General features: G+C 61.1%; 1 protein-coding gene across 2 annotated transcripts; it reads left to right on the plus strand.

Moving 5' to 3' along the window:
• Positions 1–217: 217 nt before the first annotated feature.
• On the plus strand, positions 218–16,188 carry TFEB (transcription factor EB). Of its 2 annotated transcripts, none has more exons than XM_041468269.1 (9): positions 218–809; positions 13,081–13,310; positions 13,378–13,632; positions 13,721–13,801; positions 14,342–14,462; positions 14,589–14,645; positions 14,991–15,066; positions 15,178–15,325; positions 15,607–16,188. In XM_041468269.1, the coding sequence occupies exons 2-9, from the start codon at positions 13,116–13,118 to the stop codon at positions 16,039–16,041; spliced, it is 1,368 nt and encodes a 455-aa protein (XP_041324203.1). In that variant the 5' UTR covers positions 218–809; positions 13,081–13,115; the 3' UTR covers positions 16,042–16,188. The 2 variants fall into 2 exon arrangements, with proteins under 2 accessions (XP_041324203.1, XP_041324204.1); XM_041468270.1 differs by lacking the exon at positions 218–809 and adding an exon at positions 5,513–5,631.
• The last annotated feature ends 235 nt before the right edge of the window (positions 16,189–16,423 follow it).

Genomic DNA, 16,423 nt, shown 5'->3' on the forward strand with positions numbered 1-16,423 from the left:
GCACCTCCACCCCACCCTTCCCCTCCCGACCCGTTTTTTGGGGTGGAAACACCCACTTTAGAGGAGAAAAAAACCTCCAAACACTTTTGGGGAGGACGCCTCCCCGCTTTCCAGGGAAGGGAAGCGCCAAGCCCAAACTCCTGCCGCGGCCGGGCGGGGACTACAAGTCCCGGCAGGCGCGGACTGCAGCTCCCGGCGTGCCCGGGGCCGGCGGAGCGGAGCGAGGGCAGCGGAACGGGCCGGGCCGCGCCGGGCCGGGCGGGCGCTGCTGCTGCCCTCCCTCGGCACGGGGCCGAGCCGGGCCGAGCCGAGCCCAACCGGGCCGGGCTGCGCTGAGCAGAGCTGAGGAGCCCAACAGAACCGAGGCGGGACGAGCAGAGCCGAGTGGGGCCGAACTGAGCCGAGGAGTCGAATCGAGCGCAGCCGAACCGAGCCGAGTGGGGCCGAACTGAGCTGAGCAGAGCCGAGGAGCCGAACCGAGTCTGACCGAGCTCAGCCGAGTGAGGCCGGACAGAGCCGAACCGATCCGAGCGCAGCCGAACGGGGCTGAACGGAGCCGAGCGGCCGAACCGAGCCGGGCCGACAACAGCCGAGTGAGCCCGAACCGACCCGAGCGCGGCCGAACGGGGCTGAACCGAGCCGAGGGGCCGAACCGAGCCGGGCCGAGCGCAGCCGAGCGGGGCCGAGCAGACCCGAGCGGAGCCGAACGGGGCTGAACGGAGCCGAGGGGCCGAACCGAGCCGGGCCGAGCGCAGCCGAGCGAGGCCGAGCAGACCCGAATCACTTCGTCTCCTCGCCGTTCCCCACGGGTGAGTGCGGGCCGGGGGGTCCCGGGGGTCCCCGGGCAGAGGAGCCCCCTCGGCTCGGAGCCCACCTTGGGGGGGTGTTGGGGTGGTCCCCCCTGTCCTGCACAGTCCCGGGGCGCTTTAAACTCGGAGTTGTTTTTTTTTTCCCTTATTTTGCTGTAAATAATCGCCCCCCCGCGCCCCTCCGGCTCCAGCGCGGCTGCTGCGGGGGTTTTGGGGGTCTCCAGCAGCTCGTCCCGGTGCCCTCTCCCAAAAAGCGGCGGTTCTGGGGGCTGTGAGACCCCCGGCAGCTCGGGGGGACCTGCCCGGGAACCCCCCGAACACGGTGGGGAAACTGAGGCACGGATGCTCCGGGACACCCGGGGGGTTCCCGGCACCCCCTGGTTTGGGGAACGCAAAGTGAGGACCCCTCTTGGGGTCTCAAAAGGTGGGAAAATTGGGATACCTCGTGTCACACAGCTTTTAGGGGGTCACCAAGAGGACACACAGCGTGTCCCCCCCCTTCCCGGGGAATCTGGGGGGGAATAGAGGGGGCTGCCCCGGACCGATTAATTACATTCATGAATTAATTACGAAGCAGGAAAGGATTACGCAGCCCCCAGAGCTCCGGGCAGTCAGATGATGGGGGAAATTTCCTTAAAAAAAAAACCCCAAAAAACCAACAACAAAAACCCAAAAAAAAAAAAAAAAAGACTAGAAACACGAAGAAAATCTGGTGGTTATTGTGCTGGTGTAAGATAAATAAATAATCCGGTGCGAGCCCGGGGAAAGCAGGGCCCGTTTCCAGGAATCCCGGCGTGTTCCCGGCCCTTGGGGCACGGGGGGAGTTGGTTTTTTATATAACAGATCCTGCAGGCAGCGAGGGCAGCTTTGGGGGGGTTATTTTTTCTTTCCTCCCCCCCTTTCTCTGTACTTCCCTGCCATGTTTGCTTGGCTTCATGCACGGCTGCTCCGAGCCGGGAATGGGGCTGGTTTGTGCCAGCCCGCTCTGCCTCACCTGCTGCTGGAAGGTGGGAAAGCCAGCTGGGAATTTGGGATTGGGGTGGCGCGATTTGGGGGGGACACCCGGGTTGGGCTGGGGGTGGCTCAGGGCAGCACGTGGAGGGGAGCCCGGTGTTTTCCGAGGGATGTTGGGTTTGTTTCCTGAGGAATTCTGGGTTTGCTTCCCAAGGAATGCCAGCCTCGTGTGTTTTGTGTTTTCCGAGGGATGTTGGGTTTGTTTCCTGAGGAATTCTGGCTTTGCTTCCCGAGGGATTCTGCGTTTGTTTCCTGATGGATTCCGGGTCTGCTTCCCAAGAAATGCCAGCCCCGCGTGTTTTGTGTTTTCCGAGGGATTCTGGGTTCATTTCCTGAGGAATTCTGGGTTTGCTTCCTGAGGGATTCTGGGTTTGCTTCCCAAGGAATGCCAGCCCTGTGTGTTCTGAGGGATGCTGGGTTCGTTTCCTGAGGAATTCTGGGTTTGTTTCCTGATGGATTCCGGATCTGCTTCCCAAGGAATGCCAGCCCCGCATGTTTTGTGTTTTCTGAGGCATTCTGGGTTAATTTCCTGAGGAATTCTGGGTTTGCTTCTCGAGGGATGCCAGCTCTGTGTGATTTGTGTTTTCCGAGGGATTCTGGGTTCGTTTCCTGAGGGGTTCTGGGTTTGTTTCCCGAGGGATGCCAGCCCCTCGTGTTTTGTGTTTTCCAAGGGATGCTGGGTTTGTTTCCTGAAGAATTCTGGGTTTGTTTCCTGAGGAATTCTGGGTTTGCTTCCCAAGGAATGCCAGCCTCGTGTGTTTTGTGTTTTCCGAGGGATGTTGGGTTTGTTTCCTGAGGAATTCTGGCTTTGCTTCCCGAGGGATTCTGCGTTTGTTTCCTGATGGATTCCGGGTCTGCTTCCCAAGAAATGCCAGCCCCGCGTGTTTTGTGTGTTCTGAGGGATGCTGGGTTCGTTTCCTGAGGAATTCTGGGTTTGTTTCCTGATGGATTCCGGATCTGCTTCCCAAGGAATGCCAGCCCCGCATGTTTTGTGTTTTCTGAGGCATTCTGGGTTAATTTCCTGAGGAATTCTGGGTTTGCTTCTCGAGGGATGCCAGCTCTGTGTGATTTGTGTTTTCCGAGGGATTCTGGGTTCGTTTCCTGAGGGGTTCTGGGTTTGTTTCCCGAGGGATGCCAGCCCCTCGTGTTTTGTGTTTTCCAAGGGATGCTGGGTTTGTTTCCTGAAGAATTCTGGGTTTGTTTCCTGAGGAATTCTGGGTTTGCTTCCCGAGGGATGCCAGCCCCTCATGTTTTGTGTTTTCCAAGGGATCTGCCCGCCCTTATCAGTAGGAAACTGCAGACTGTGCCGGGGTGGAGCTGCTGCACGGGGCCATCCAGCATCCGGGTGTTTAGGATGGAGTTGTGAGCCCAGCCAGGGATTTTATTGCTTTTTCCACACTTCACAGCGCCCACCTGTGTGCTCCTGGTCCCCCTGCCCTGCCCTGTTTTCCTGGAAGTGCTGTGGGAAATGGGAAGAGCCCCTTGGGATGTTGTGGTGGGTCACCAGAGCAGGGGGGACAGCTCTGTGTGATTTGTGTTTTCCGAGGGATTCTGGGTTCGTTTCCTGAGGGGTTCTGGGTTTGTTTCCCGAGGGATGCCAGCCCCTCGTGTTTTGTGTTTTCCAAGGGATGCTGGGTTTGTTTCCTGAAGAATTCTGGGTTTGTTTCCTGAGGAATTCTGGGTTTGCTTCCCGAGGGATGCCAGCCCCTCATGTTTTGTGTTTTCCAAGGGATCTGCCCGCCCTTATCAGTAGGAAACTGCAGACTGTGCCGGGGTGGAGCTGCTGCACGGGGCCATCCAGCATCCGGGTGTTTAGGATGGAGTTGTGAGCCCAGCCAGGGATTTTATTGCTTTTTCCACACTTCACAGCGCCCACCTGTGTGCTCCTGGTCCCCCTGCCCTGCCCTGTTTTCCTGGAAGTGCTGTGGGAAATGGGAAGAGCCCCTTGGGATGTTGTGGTGGGTCACCAGAGCAGGGGGGACATTCCCAGGGCTGAGGGTGGGGTGGCAGCACAAAAAACAGGGAAATGAGGCTGGGGAGGCCACGCTGGGGGTGTCCCCCTCCGAAAATCCACAGTGCTGAGGGTAAAAACATCCTCATGTGGCGGAGTGGGGTCTGGAGTGATGGGATCTCATCCCTGGATTTGATGTTTCTCCCTCCTTTCCCTGGGCGTAGACAGCAGGGATGGAGCTGTCACACTCCTGTCCCCTCTGTGGGGACAAAACCTCCCTTCTGGAGTTTTTGGGGTGGTTTTAGAGGGCACCTCAAGCTGGACTGTGCTGAAAGGAGCTGTTTTGTCAGTGCCCTGTGTGGGGTTATCCCATATCCCAGAAAAAGGGGAAGTTCTGGGGCCAGCAGCAGTGTCCTGGGCGTGGGGGCTGGCAGTGCCACCACACGTCCCTGTGGCAGCATGCTGGTGGTGGCAGCTCTGTGACAACTTCCCAGACCCTGTTTGCTGTGAGGGACCCCAGGAGGATCCCAGAGGATCCCAGAGGATCCCAGGGAGCCAGCACCGGGTGTTTCACACCCCCATAAAAGAGCAGGGGGTGCTCAGAGGTGCCAGGTGTGCTGTCACCTCCCTGTGGTGGCCTTCCCGTGGTGGCACCACCTCCAGGAGCTTTTCCAACCTCTGTGGAGGGCAGCTGGGGTCACACTGGTGACTCCGTGGCCGTTGTCACCAGCTCTGTGACACTTGGGGGGGTCAGAGGGGGGATTTCTCCCTGACCACTCCGGGATTTTTTCCGGCTCATCTTTTTTTCCTCTCGCTGTCACATCCAGGAGGAGCCCCCATGGCTCTTCCCTCATCCCTTCCAGATTCCTGTCCCTGCTCCTGGCACCTGGCTTGTGCTTGGAGCAGGTTTTCCCTGCGGATTTACCCAGGAATTCCCAGGAATGGCGAGTCCCGTGCTCCGGGATGAGCTCTGGGTGCTGCTCCTCACCTTCCTGGGAGGCTGAGAAAATCAGGAATGGGGGATTCTCCATCTCTGGGGGCCCAGGAGCAGTTCTGGGGGGGTTTTGGGAGGGGTGAGCTGCAGGAGCGTTGGGATGGGCGCCTGGGGTGATTTTCAGCGGGTGCAGGGTGGGATCACCTGGCCAGGCTCACCTGGGGAGGGTTCAAGGTCTCCCCAATGTCCCTACAGGTTGTGCCACCTTCTCTTTAAAGCCTCTTCTAGGAATTGCCCCCGGGGTTTTGTCACCTTTCCTCGGAGCTCTTTGGGCTCCAGACAAACTCCCCACACCCTGAGCTCTGCCTGGCTCCCCTCCTTTGGTTAAATGGGTGTAAATTCCGGATAAACCTGAAATTCCCATTCTGGGGACAGCCAGGGGGGTTCTTGGAGCCTCAGGGGGGTTCTTGGAGCCTCAGGGGGGTTCTTGGAGCCTCAGGGACCAGCGAGGGCAGCTGCGCTGGCTCCTGCCCAGGCTGTGCCCTGGGGATTATTTTGGGGCTGGGAACATTTTGGAGGAAATGAGGAGGGGTCTGCACCCACCTGCCACACACCCTGCTCCCAGCTCGCTGCCAGGTGAGGAGGGAGCTGGCTGCCAGCAGGTTCGAGCATTTTGGAGAAACTGAGCAGGCGAAGGAGAAATCCCAGCTGGGTGGGGGAAAAAAAAAACAAAAAAAAACCCTCGGAGCTCCTGCACGGGTCCAACCGGAGCGACGTGCCCGGGAGAGGCGGCACCGTGCCAGGCCAGGGGCTGGGCTGGCACCAGGGGCTCCCGAGGGAGCAGTTTGACCTTCAGGGAGCAGGAAAAGCTCGGGGCTGAGCCTGGCAGAGAGGAGGGCACAGCGCAAACCCCTCCGGAGCGGGTGAGCTGGGCACGGGAGGCGATGCCAGGGTGGGCACGGAGAGCCCCTGGCTGGGGCTGGTTTGGGAGGGCAAGGCAGGGGCTGTCCCCAATTTGTTTATTCCTGGGGGCTGGTTACACCAGCTCTGCCTCCACCGAGCCTCCGGGCTGGCTGCTGGGGGCTGGACACGGCGTATTTATAAATATTACATCCTTGCAGCAGCACGGGGCTCCGAGGGAGGGAGCAGGGATGGAGGCGGCGCTGGGAGAGCCTGTGGCACTGGCAGGGGGCAGGGGGTGGCCGCTGTCACCTTGGGCTGCTGGCAGGTGCCACCGTGAGCTTGGGGCGCCTGCAGCTCCAGGGCCGGTTCTGTCCAGCATCGCCCCGTTCTGGGCGGTTTGCCCCACTTTCTGGGGTGATTTCTCCCCACTTTATGGGATGATTTCTCCCCACTTTATGGGATGATTTCTCCCCACTTTTTAGGATGATTTCTCCCCACTTTATGGGATGATTTCTCCCCACTTTTTAAGGTGATTTCTCTCCGCTTGCTAGGGTGGTTTGTCTTCCTTTTCTGGGGTGGTTTCTCCCCACTTTTTAGGATGATTTCTCCCCCCTTTCTGGGATGATCTCTCCCCCCTTTCTGGGATGATCTCTCCCCCCTTTCTGGGATGATCTCTCCCCCCTTTCTGGGATGATCTCTCCCCCCTTTCTGGGATGATCTCTCCCCCCTTTCTGGGATGATCTCTCCCCCCTTTCTGGGATGATCTCTCCCCCCTTTCTGGGATGATCTCTCCCCCCTTTCTGGGGTGATTTCGCCCCACTTTTTGGGATGATTTCTCTCCCCTTTCTGGGGTGGTTTCTCCCCCCTTTCTGGGATGATTTCTCCCCCCTTTCTGGGGTGATTTCTCCCCACTTTATGGGATGATTTATCCCCAATTTCTGGGATGATTTCTCCCCACTTTCTGGGGTGGTTTCTCCCCCCTCTCTTGGAAGATTTCTCCCCTTTCTGGGATGGTTTCTGCCCACTTTCTGGGATGATTTCTCCTCTTTCTTGGGTGGTTTCTCCCCGTTTCTGGGGTGGTTTCTAGGAGTCTGGGTGGCAGTGCTGTCCCAGCCCCTGCAGCGCTGGGGGCCGGGATGTGCAGTCCTGCCGGTTCCCCTGATTGCTCATTTATGCGCTTATTTCCAAAGGCCAACACCCAAATCTCCCGGAGTGACCCCGAGCCGGGCTTTTCCTTCGGGGCTGCTCCCGGCTTTCCTTTCCCGGGATTTGCAGCAGGACCTGGAGCCTGCCCGTCCCTTCCAAGGTCACCTCGGTCCCCTCCTCTGTCCTGATTAATCACCGGGGTGGTGGCTCAGCCCATCCTCCTGCCTGTTCACACTTTTATTTTTGATTGCTGCCCCGGAGGGGGCAGGGGCTGTGAATTCCCAGCCCGGTCAGTCGGACAGTGATGTTCCCATCAGGGCTCTGCAGCTCCTGCCCAGCTTTGTTTGGAGGGTCTGGCCCCTCCTTGGGGGGGTCCTGGGGGTCCCCCTGCTTCTCCTGCACCCAAAACTTACCAGGAATTGCCAATCTCCCCCTGCCATGCCCAGCTGGGTGATGCTCAGCAGCCATCCCTGGGCTCTGTGGGATTTTTGGGGGTCCTGGGGGTCCCCCTGCCTCTCCTGCACCCAAAACTCACCAGGAGTTGCCAACCTCCCCCTGCCGTGCCCAGCTGGGTGATGCTCAGCAGCCATCCCTGGGCTCTGTGGGGGTTTTTTGGGGGTGAAAGAGAGGATTTTTGGAATGGAGAGACACCAGAGCAAGGCTGTGTGTGTATTATTAACCCCTTAATGGCTGGGCTCTCTTTGCCACACCTTGGCACCACCAAGGGGGTTTTTTATGGACCCTATTAATTCAGTGACACAAAGGACACGCAGCAGCAGGGCCTGATGCTTCTCCCTCCACCAATTCCCTGCCCCCTCCTGGGTGTGCCAGGCTTACCTGGCTGTTTGGGGCCAGCCCTGTTAATGTTTTTTTCCATGTGGGATCCCTCAGCCCTTTCCAGGCTCGGTGTTTAACGCGGGGCAGGGAAAACATTTGGCCTCTGACCCAGCGCCTGTTAACAACGTCCCGCTCCACGTTGCTGACATGCCGGGGCTAAAAACAGTCCTGGTGACTCAGTCCCTGGCTGCTGCTGTCAACTGACCCCGGGGTGGCTCTGCCAAGCCCCTCCTTTGCCTGCTCCTTCTGCCTCTCAGAGCTCGGAGTGTGGGGAAGGAGCCTCTGGATGGGGCTGGGATGGTTCCCAGGGGTCACAGAGCCCTGCTCTTGGATGGAAGGGGCCTCTGGATGGGGTGGGATGGTTCCCAGGGATCCCAGAACCCTGCCCCGAACAGCTCTTGGATGGAAGTGGCCTCTGGATGGGCTGGGATGGTTCCCAGAGGTCACAGGAATCCTGCTCCTGGGTGGAAGGAAGCTCTGTATGGGCTGGGATGGCTCCCAGGGGTCACAGAGCCCTGCTCCTGGGTGGAAGGAGCCTCTGGATGGGCTGGGATGGCTCCCAGAGGTCACAGGAATCCTGCTCCTGGGTGGAAGGAAGCTCTGGATGGGCTGGGATGGCTCCCAGGGTCCCACACAGCTCCTGGGTGGGTGCTGGGCTCCCCATACAGCATTGCTGCTCTCTGGGGTTGGAGCTGGGGTTATCCTCCTGTTTTCCCTCCCATCCCCATCCCAGGGGCTGGATGGGGTCTCTGGAGCCTCTGCTGCTGGGTCAGGGTTTCCAGGGGTGGCCCTGCTGCCCGGTCTGTGGGGAGCAATCCCTTCCTGAGCCCCTGCTCCTTCCTGGAGCTGCCCACCTTGAGCATTCCCAGGAGCTGAGCTGAGCCCTGGCGCTGGGGGTGCCCTGGCAGGCCATCAGTCACGCCGTGGTGGCCTTGCCAAGGGCAGTGAGTGCCCCAAGGGGCAGCTGGGGCTGGTCCCAGCTGGGCAGGGCCACCTGGCTGCAGCTGCACTCCTGGCCTGGGGCTGCAGGGAGCACGGGGACGCGGTGCAAAGCACCCTGGGGTGTCCCCAGCGCTGTCACACAGGTGTGCTGCTGGCACTGCCACTCTGGGGACCAGCTGGGAGGGCTGGAGGGACCCCAGGTGCTGCTGAGCTGTCACAGGGTGGTGGGGACCTCAAAGCTCAGCTCATTCCATGGGCAGGGACACTGAGGGTGTCCCAAACCCTGTCCAGCCTGGCCTGGGACACTCCCAGGGATCCAGGGGCAGCCACAGCTTCTCTGGGAATTCCATCCCTGCTCCCCCCACCCTCCCAGGGAGCAATTTCTTCCTAAAATCCCTAAATCTATCCCTCCCCTCTGGCAGTTTGAAGCCATTCCCCCTTGTCCTGGCACTCCAGGCCCTTTTCTCTCTCCGTCTTTCTTGCCAGCTTCCCCAAACTTTGCCTTTTCCAGCCTTTTTCCACCCACAATCCAGGTGCTTGCTCTGCCCCACTCTGGGTGAGGGATCCCTGCGTGCCACATCCCCTGCAGTGACAAGGGACAGATTTGCCCCTCTGCATTTACAGAGGTGTCCCTGGGACACACCCAGTCCCCGGTGGCACTGCCTGCATCAATTTTTCCACGCTTTTTCTCAGCCCTGTTGCTCACTGCTGTGCTGCAGTGACAAAAAACAAGCAGGTTTGGAGGAGGGTTTTTTGCAACTTCCCCCCCTGCACCCCACGTGGCTGCTGAAAATGAGGAACACGGGGCTGGCCCGGGTGAGGGGGAGCTGTGACCTGCTGGCCCTGCCACCTGCAGGGTCCCCAGTCCCCTCTGTGACCTGCTGGCCCTGGCAGGGTCCCCAGTCCCCTCTGTGACCTGCTGGCCCTGCCACCTGCAGGGTCCCCAGTCCCCTCTGTGACCTGCTGGCCCTGGCAGGGTCCCCAGTCCCCTCTGTGACCTGCTGGCCCTGCCACCTGCAGGGTCCCCAATTCCCTCTGTGACCTGCTGGCCCTGCCACCTGCAGGGTCCCCAAGCCCCTCTGTGTCCTGCTGGCCCTGGCAGGGTCCCCAGTCCCCTCTGTGACCTGCTGGCACTGCCACCTGCAGGGTCCCCAATTCCCTCTGTGTCCTGCTGGCCCTGGCAGGGTCCCCAGTCCCCTCAGTGACCTGCAGGGTCCCCAAGCCCCTCTATTCTGCACCCAGTAACCCCATCCTCATTGTCCCCTGTCCCCTGTCACAGCAGGGTGACAGCAGAGCCTGTCCCCAGGCTGGGGCACACACGGGATGGATTTGTGGCTGTGTGATGAGGTGACAGCTTGGTGACATCAGAGCAAGCCCTGGGCTCGGGGCTCCCTGGGCTGGGGTCCCTTGTGCTCCCTCCCTGCCACCCCCGGGTTTGAAAATGAAAAACGAGGAAGGAAGGAAGGAAGGGAAGGCTGGGCCAGCCCGTGGCGAGCACCAAAGCTGTTTTCACTTCTTTCTTCTCCTTTTCCTTCTCGCTGCCCCTCAGTTCCCAGCCCAGCTGGGGTCAGGGTGGGTGGATGGTCCCTGCCCTGTCCCCCCTCCTGTCCCCAGGGTCCCCTCTCCCTCCCGGAGCTGCTGATTGATTTTTCCACTCGTAAACGGCCCCGATCGACCGGGAAATAAAACACAGGAGGGGCTTGCTGCAGTGACTTTGGGGGTTCTCCTGGCTCCCCGTTCTCAGAGGGGTGGCAGGAGGTGTGTGGCACCCGCCGGGGGTGCTGTGGCCGTGCCAGGCACCCGGTGCCACCTCCCCTGCCAGGGTAAGGCGATCCCCGCGGCTAAATCTGGAAAATGCCTGTGGGCAGCTTGGGTTTCTCAGGCACACCTGAGCCTGGGGACGCTGCTGTGGCTCCTCCAGGTGCTGTGTCCCTTCAGGTGGCACTGGGTGGCCCCTGCCAGCTCGGGCAGTGGCTCTGTCACCGGCCTGGCCCCCAGCACTGTCCGTCCGGCACGTCCCAGCGGTCGCTGAGCAGCCACCCCCGTGTCACCAGCGGCTGTCACCGTAGGGCTGAGGGACAGCTCGGGGCTCTGTGGGGTCCTGGGGGGCTGAGGGAGAGCTGGGGCAGCTCTGGGGATGCTCCAGCTGGAGCCACCCCCGAGTGCCATTGGGGGCTCGGGTTCTTGCTGATGTGACACCCCCGGAGGGAGAGCGAGGAAGGGCCAGAAATAACCAGAAATAAATAACCAGAAATAACCAGAAATAAATAACCAGAAACAACCAGAAATAAACAGAAATAAACAGAAATAACCGAACTCCTGAGCAGCAGCAGGGACGTTGGGAAGGGAGATGCATTCCCTGGCTCCAGCCCTGCCGTGGGGCTGGGGGTGCTGCTGGAGCACGGCTGCAGCCTGGACAGCCCCTGTCCTGTGCTCCTCCGGGCTGGAAAAGTGGAGTTGGGCTGTGGAGAGGGGCTGGGATCATCCAGATTTGATCCATCCCTTTTGACCCCTCCACGCCCTTCCCAGCTGCTCCAGCTCCCACTCCAGTGGTGCCTCCCTGGGCACCAGGATGAGCCTGGGAAACCTCTCCTGATTTTTCTATCTCCCCACCCTTGCTCTCTCTCCTGCCTCTCCAGCTCTTTCAAAGGGTCTCCAACTGTCCTCAAAGTGGTGAAAAAAAGCTGGAGAATTGATTCTTGTGGGTGTTGCAGCCTCCAGGGACAAGGCTGGCTAGGGCTCTCCCAGTAGGGACCAGTCTGGGGCTCCCACTGGTGGCTGTGGCTCAGTGGGAGAAGCACTGGGTGCCCTCCCAGGAATAACAGGCTGGAGCTGCCATTCCAGTGCTCTTGTGGCTGTCCCCGTGGATCAGGGGAGGGTGGGCTGTGTCCCCAGGGTGGGACGTGGGCCCCATGTCCCCATCCTGTCCCGCTGCCACCCTCCTGCCGGGGCTGACTCAGAGTGAAAGCAGAAGCTGCTCAGAATTTTGGGGGCTGGGGGGGGAAGCCAAGCAGAACCAAAGGGCTTATTTTAAACCTGACCTAATTTCCCCCCTTCTCCTCACCAAGCCAACCCCTGGCCACCCTTCCCCATCCTCATCCTCATCTTCTGCAGCTCTTCTCAGGAGTTTTTGGCTCTCCCACCCCCGTTTTCTGCAGCTTGGGGGGGTCCTGCAGCCAGGCTGGGTGGTGGCACCAGGACCAGCAGGGCTCAGTGGGTGCTGTGTTGGGGGTGGCTTTCTGTGACACCCACGCGTGCCAGCCCTTCTTGAGAAAAGCCTCTCTCCCTTCCCTTCGAGTTTGGGGTTGTGCATCCCCCGTGGGCTTCCCCCTTAATTCAGCCTTGTTTTGGGGTTGTGCACCCCCCGTGGGCATCCCCCTTAATTCAGCCTTGTTCCATCCTCTGGGGGCTGTCTCTGGGGTCTTTTCCAGGGTTTTATTTCTCACCCCACCTCTCCCCCGTGCCCTCCTCCAGCGCTGTTGGCACGTCCCCCTTCACGGAGCTCCAGTGGATCGCTGTCCCCGGCTCTGGGCTCCCATCCCCCTTGGGCCAGGCCACCATGGCTAATGAATTCCCCTCCCTTGGCCGCTCAATAGCTGCTCTTGAGCTGTGTCATCCTCCTTGATTTCATTTCCCCTCCGGGTAACGCGTGGCACCGGCTGCGGGTGGCTGTCACCACCGAGGCCCCTCCATCTCTGAGCTTCCATTTAAACAGCAAAAAAACCCTCCAGATTTCTCTGCTTTCCCCTCCCTGCCTGTTCCCCTGGCAGCTTTTCCTTTGCCTGCCGTTCCCTGGGATGCTGCTGCGCTCCTCCCGCATCCCAGCCCCGTGGAAAGCCCTGCCGGCCGTGCCGGGGGCTGCTCCCCGAGCCCCGGCATCCCCCACCCTGCTCGGGCCGCCGTCCCCTTTGTCCCGGGGAACAAGGGCCGGTCTGTGCCGCTCCGTGCCCGCTGCGGTCCCCCCCGTCCCCGCGCTCGCGTGCGGGTCCCGCACAGAGCTCGCCTTGTTCGCCCCGCGCCCGGCCGGGCTCTGCTGCGACCTGCCCCCGGCTCCTGGCACCCGCCGGCCTTTTCTTGCTGCCCTTCCCTCGCTTTCTCTTTCCCTTTCGCTCCCGGGCTCGCTCTGGGCTCTGCTGTCGCTGCGGTGTTTGGGAAGTGGCTGCGGGGTGAGTGCACGGCGCGGGGTCCTGGCTGCTCCATCGGGGTTCCCTTCCTGCCAGACCCTAATTTCCCCCCTCTCCTTGTCAATCCCCGCTCTGGCCACCCTTCCCCATCCTCAGTTTCCCTTCTCTGGAGCTTCCTGGGGGTGCTTTTGACTTCCTCAGCCCTTTTTTCTGTAAGGAGGCAGCTGTGGGGGGGGGGTCTCACAGCCAGGCTGGGTGGTGGCACCAGGTCCTCCTGCTGTGTGACAGCAGGGCAGAGCCGTCCTGGGGTGTCCCTCCTGCTTTAGTCACGACCCAGTGCGGGCGCTCTGGGACGCCTCTCCGTGCCTCAGTTTCCCCTCTGCGCAAGGCTGTCGGTGACGCACCGTGTCCCCCTGCCAGGGTGACCCCTGCGGCCGCCAGCCCCGCGTGTCACCATGGCGTCCCGCATCGGGCTGCGGATGGAGCTGATGAAGCAGCAGGCGCAGCAGGAAGCCGAGCGGGAGCGGGTGCAGCAGCAGATGATGATGAACTACATGCAGCAGCAGCGCATGCCCGTGGCCTCCAGCCCCGCCATCAACACCCCCGTCCACTTCCAGTCCCCACCTCCCGTGCCCGGAGAGGTCCTCAAGGTACCGTGCTGTCCCCTCACCCGGGTGGGACATCCCACGGGGTCCCTGATGGGTTTTGTCCCCGCAGGTCCAGTCCTACCTGGAGAACCCCACCACCTACCACCTGCAGAAGTCTCGGGACAAGAAGGTGCAGGCTTATCTCTCGGAAACCTACGGGAACAAGTTCGCTGCCCACGTCAGCCCCGCCAGCCACTCTCCCAAGCCACCCCCGGCCGCGTCCCCCGGCGTCCGGCCCGGCCATGTCCTGTCCTCCTCGGCGGGCAACAGCGCTCCCAACAGCCCCATGGCCATGCTCAACATCGGCTCCAACCCCGAGCGGGAGGTGAGGAGGTGTCACCGGGCTGCTGGGGACACGCAGGGTGCTGGGGAGGGCACAGGAGCCCGTAGGGACTTGTCCTTTTGCCTTTCAGTTTGATGAGGTCATCGATGACATCATGCGCCTGGATGATGTTTTGGGTTACATGAACCCTGAAGTCCACATGCCCAACACGGTGAGTGGGGGGGTGACAGGACCTGGGGGTGCCACAGCACTGTCCTTGCAGCTACAGAGGTGGCACAGAGGGGACCTTCTGCCACGTCCCCACAGCGGTGCCTTGGTGGCAGCCCTAGCCAGCCTGGTCCCTGGAGACTGCAACACCCACAAGAATCAATTCTCCAGCTTTTTTTCCCTTGGGGACAGTTGGGAACCGTTTGAAAAAGCTGGAGAGGTAGGAGTGAGGCATGGGGAGATGGGAGAGCCAGGAGAGGTTTCCCTGCCAGGACCTTCCCCAGAGCAGCGCCGTGTCCGGGGCAGATCCGTGTGGCAGCTCGTGGGATTCATCCTGCCCAGCCCTTCTCAGATGTGATTCACCTGCCCTATTTTAGATGTTGGTCACGGGAGGGGATCAGCTGTGCCCTTTGAAGTCCTGTTTTCTTTTCAGCTCTGGTGAAAGCTGCTTTAAGCTGGGAGGACGATTCCACCTGCCCGGCTGGGTGTGATCCCGGTGCCCAGCCCTGCATGGAGCTAACCCAGCTGTCCCTCTGCTTTCCAGCTGCCCATGTCCAGCAGTCACATGAATGTCTACAGTGGGGACCCGCAGGTGACAGCGTCACTCGTTGGTGTCACCAGCAGCTCCTGCCCTGCTGACCTCACCCAGAAGAGAGAACTCACAGGTATGTCCTGGCCCCAGAGCAAGGGACAAAAATGGGGCTGCCCTGTCCCCATGGGGGTACAGGGGCTCCAGTGCCAGCCCAGGTGTAGCTTTGTCCCCTCTGGGTGACACCGTGGGTCTCTTGTAGATGCCGAGAGCCGAGCCCTGGCCAAAGAGCGCCAGAAGAAAGACAATCACAACCTGAGTGAGTTCAGCCCTGCCTTTCCCCATCACTCCTCATCCTCACTCCCACTTCCCCTGAGCTGGGTCCCCCTTCCCATCCCAGGAAAGACCCCCTGAGCCCCTCCTTCCTGGCTGTGCACAGTGGGGTACAGGGGACACCCCAGTGTCCTCCTGGAGGAGATCAGACCTGCTGGGCCGTATGGAGCAGGGTTGGCTCCTGAGCTTCCTCATCCTGGGCTCCCCAATCCCACTGGGGCACAGCAGAGGGATGTGGGACACGAGGGACAGGAAGGACACGTGGGAGGGACACGGAGCCTTCCCTGCTCCTGCTGCCTCCTCACTTCCGTGGCTCTCCTGTCACCCGCAGTCGAGAGGCGGCGAAGGTTCAACATCAACGACCGCATCAAGGAGCTGGGAATGCTGATCCCCAAAGCCAACGACCTGTACGTACCCACGGCTCCCAAACTGGGCTCACCGGGGGCTTCTGGGTGAGGAGGGGTGAGGGGCCGCACTGCTGGCACCCAGCTCCATCCCTTTCTCCATCCTGGTGACAGGGACGTGCGCTGGAACAAAGGGACAATCCTGAAGGCGTCCGTGGACTACATCAAGAGGATGCAGAAGGACCTGCAGAGGTCCCGGGACCTGGAGAATCACTCGAGGCGCCTGGAGATGGCCAACAAGCAGCTGCTGCTCCGCATCCAGGTGAGCTTCCCTGGGCTCTGCCCCTCCCCAGCCCCACCAGCCCCTCACTCCTGCCCTGCCGAGGGCATGGCCAGGGTGTCTCCTGCTGGTTTTTGGCTGGGAAGTCACCAGGAGGAAGGTCTTGAGATGAACCTGATGTCTGAGGCTCACTGCAGCGTGCTGAGCTTCGCATGGATCTTCCAGGGGCTCCTTCCCTGCGGGATTCTCACCTCTGTCAGTGTCCCTGTGCCGTGTCCCCGAGTGTGACACCCCCACCAAACCCCTGTGTGTCCCCTTGGCAGGAGCTGGAGATGCAGGCACGCGTCCACGGGCTGCCCACCTCCTCTCCCTCGGGCGTCAACGTGGCCGAACTGGCTCAGCAGGTGGTCAAGCAAGAAGCCAGCGGGGACGAGGGGACCCTGGAGCCGCTGCTGCCACCCCCAGACCCCGAATCGCAGCCACAGCCGGCGCTGCCCGCGCCGCCCCAGTCTCCCTTTCACCAGCTGGACTTTACCCACAGCCTGAGCTTCGATGACAGCTCCTTCCCGGACAGCCTGGAGCCCGGGCACAGCACTTCCTTCCCATCCCTATCCAAGAAGGAGCTGGACTTGATGCTGATGCAGGACACGATGCTGCCCCTGGCCTCTGACCCCTTGTTCTCAGCCATGTCCCCCGAGGCCTCCAAGGCCAGCAGTCGCCGCAGCAGCTTCAGCATGGAGGACGCGGACATGCTGTGATGGGCAGCTGCCAGGGCAGGGATTGCAGCACCAGCTTTGGGTGGGCAAGTCCCAGGACGCTCCTGGCAGGAGGAACCCATCCCACCATGCACTTGAACCTTCCCAGGAGTACCTTTGTCTATGCAACGGGGCTCGGGTCGGGTGCCACCGTGTCTTTCGCAGCTTCTTTTTTGCCAGGAGGAGAATGGACCTGCCTGGCTTTGCCGTGGCTCTGGCCTGGCTGCAGATTCCACAGCCTGGGATTGACATCTGGGCTGCTTTGCCTTTCAGCAGAAGCCTCCTGGCCTCACCCCCTTGCCCGGGGTGGTGCCTGGGAGCCTCGAGCCCCCGGGACGATGCTGCGAGCTTTGTGTCCTGTTTGGTGTCTCCTCGCCTTGCTCTG

Source organism: Pyrgilauda ruficollis, unplaced genomic scaffold, assembly GCF_017590135.1.
Source record: "Pyrgilauda ruficollis isolate IOZ18807 unplaced genomic scaffold, ASM1759013v1 scaffold216, whole genome shotgun sequence".
Lineage (NCBI taxonomy): Eukaryota > Metazoa > Chordata > Aves > Passeriformes > Passeridae > Pyrgilauda > Pyrgilauda ruficollis.

Excerpts from the sequence above, each read along its gene's own strand:
- TFEB (XM_041468269.1), top strand. The coding sequence starts at position 13,116 with ATGGCGTCCCGCATCGGGCTGCGGATGGAGCTGATGAAGCAGCAGGCG. Across the intron at positions 13,802-14,341 it reads AAGTCCACATGCCCAACACG|CTGCCCATGTCCAGCAGTCA; the intron begins GTGAGTGGGGGG and ends TCTGCTTTCCAG. Across the intron at positions 15,326-15,606 it reads AGCTGCTGCTCCGCATCCAG|GAGCTGGAGATGCAGGCACG; the intron begins GTGAGCTTCCCT and ends TCCCCTTGGCAG.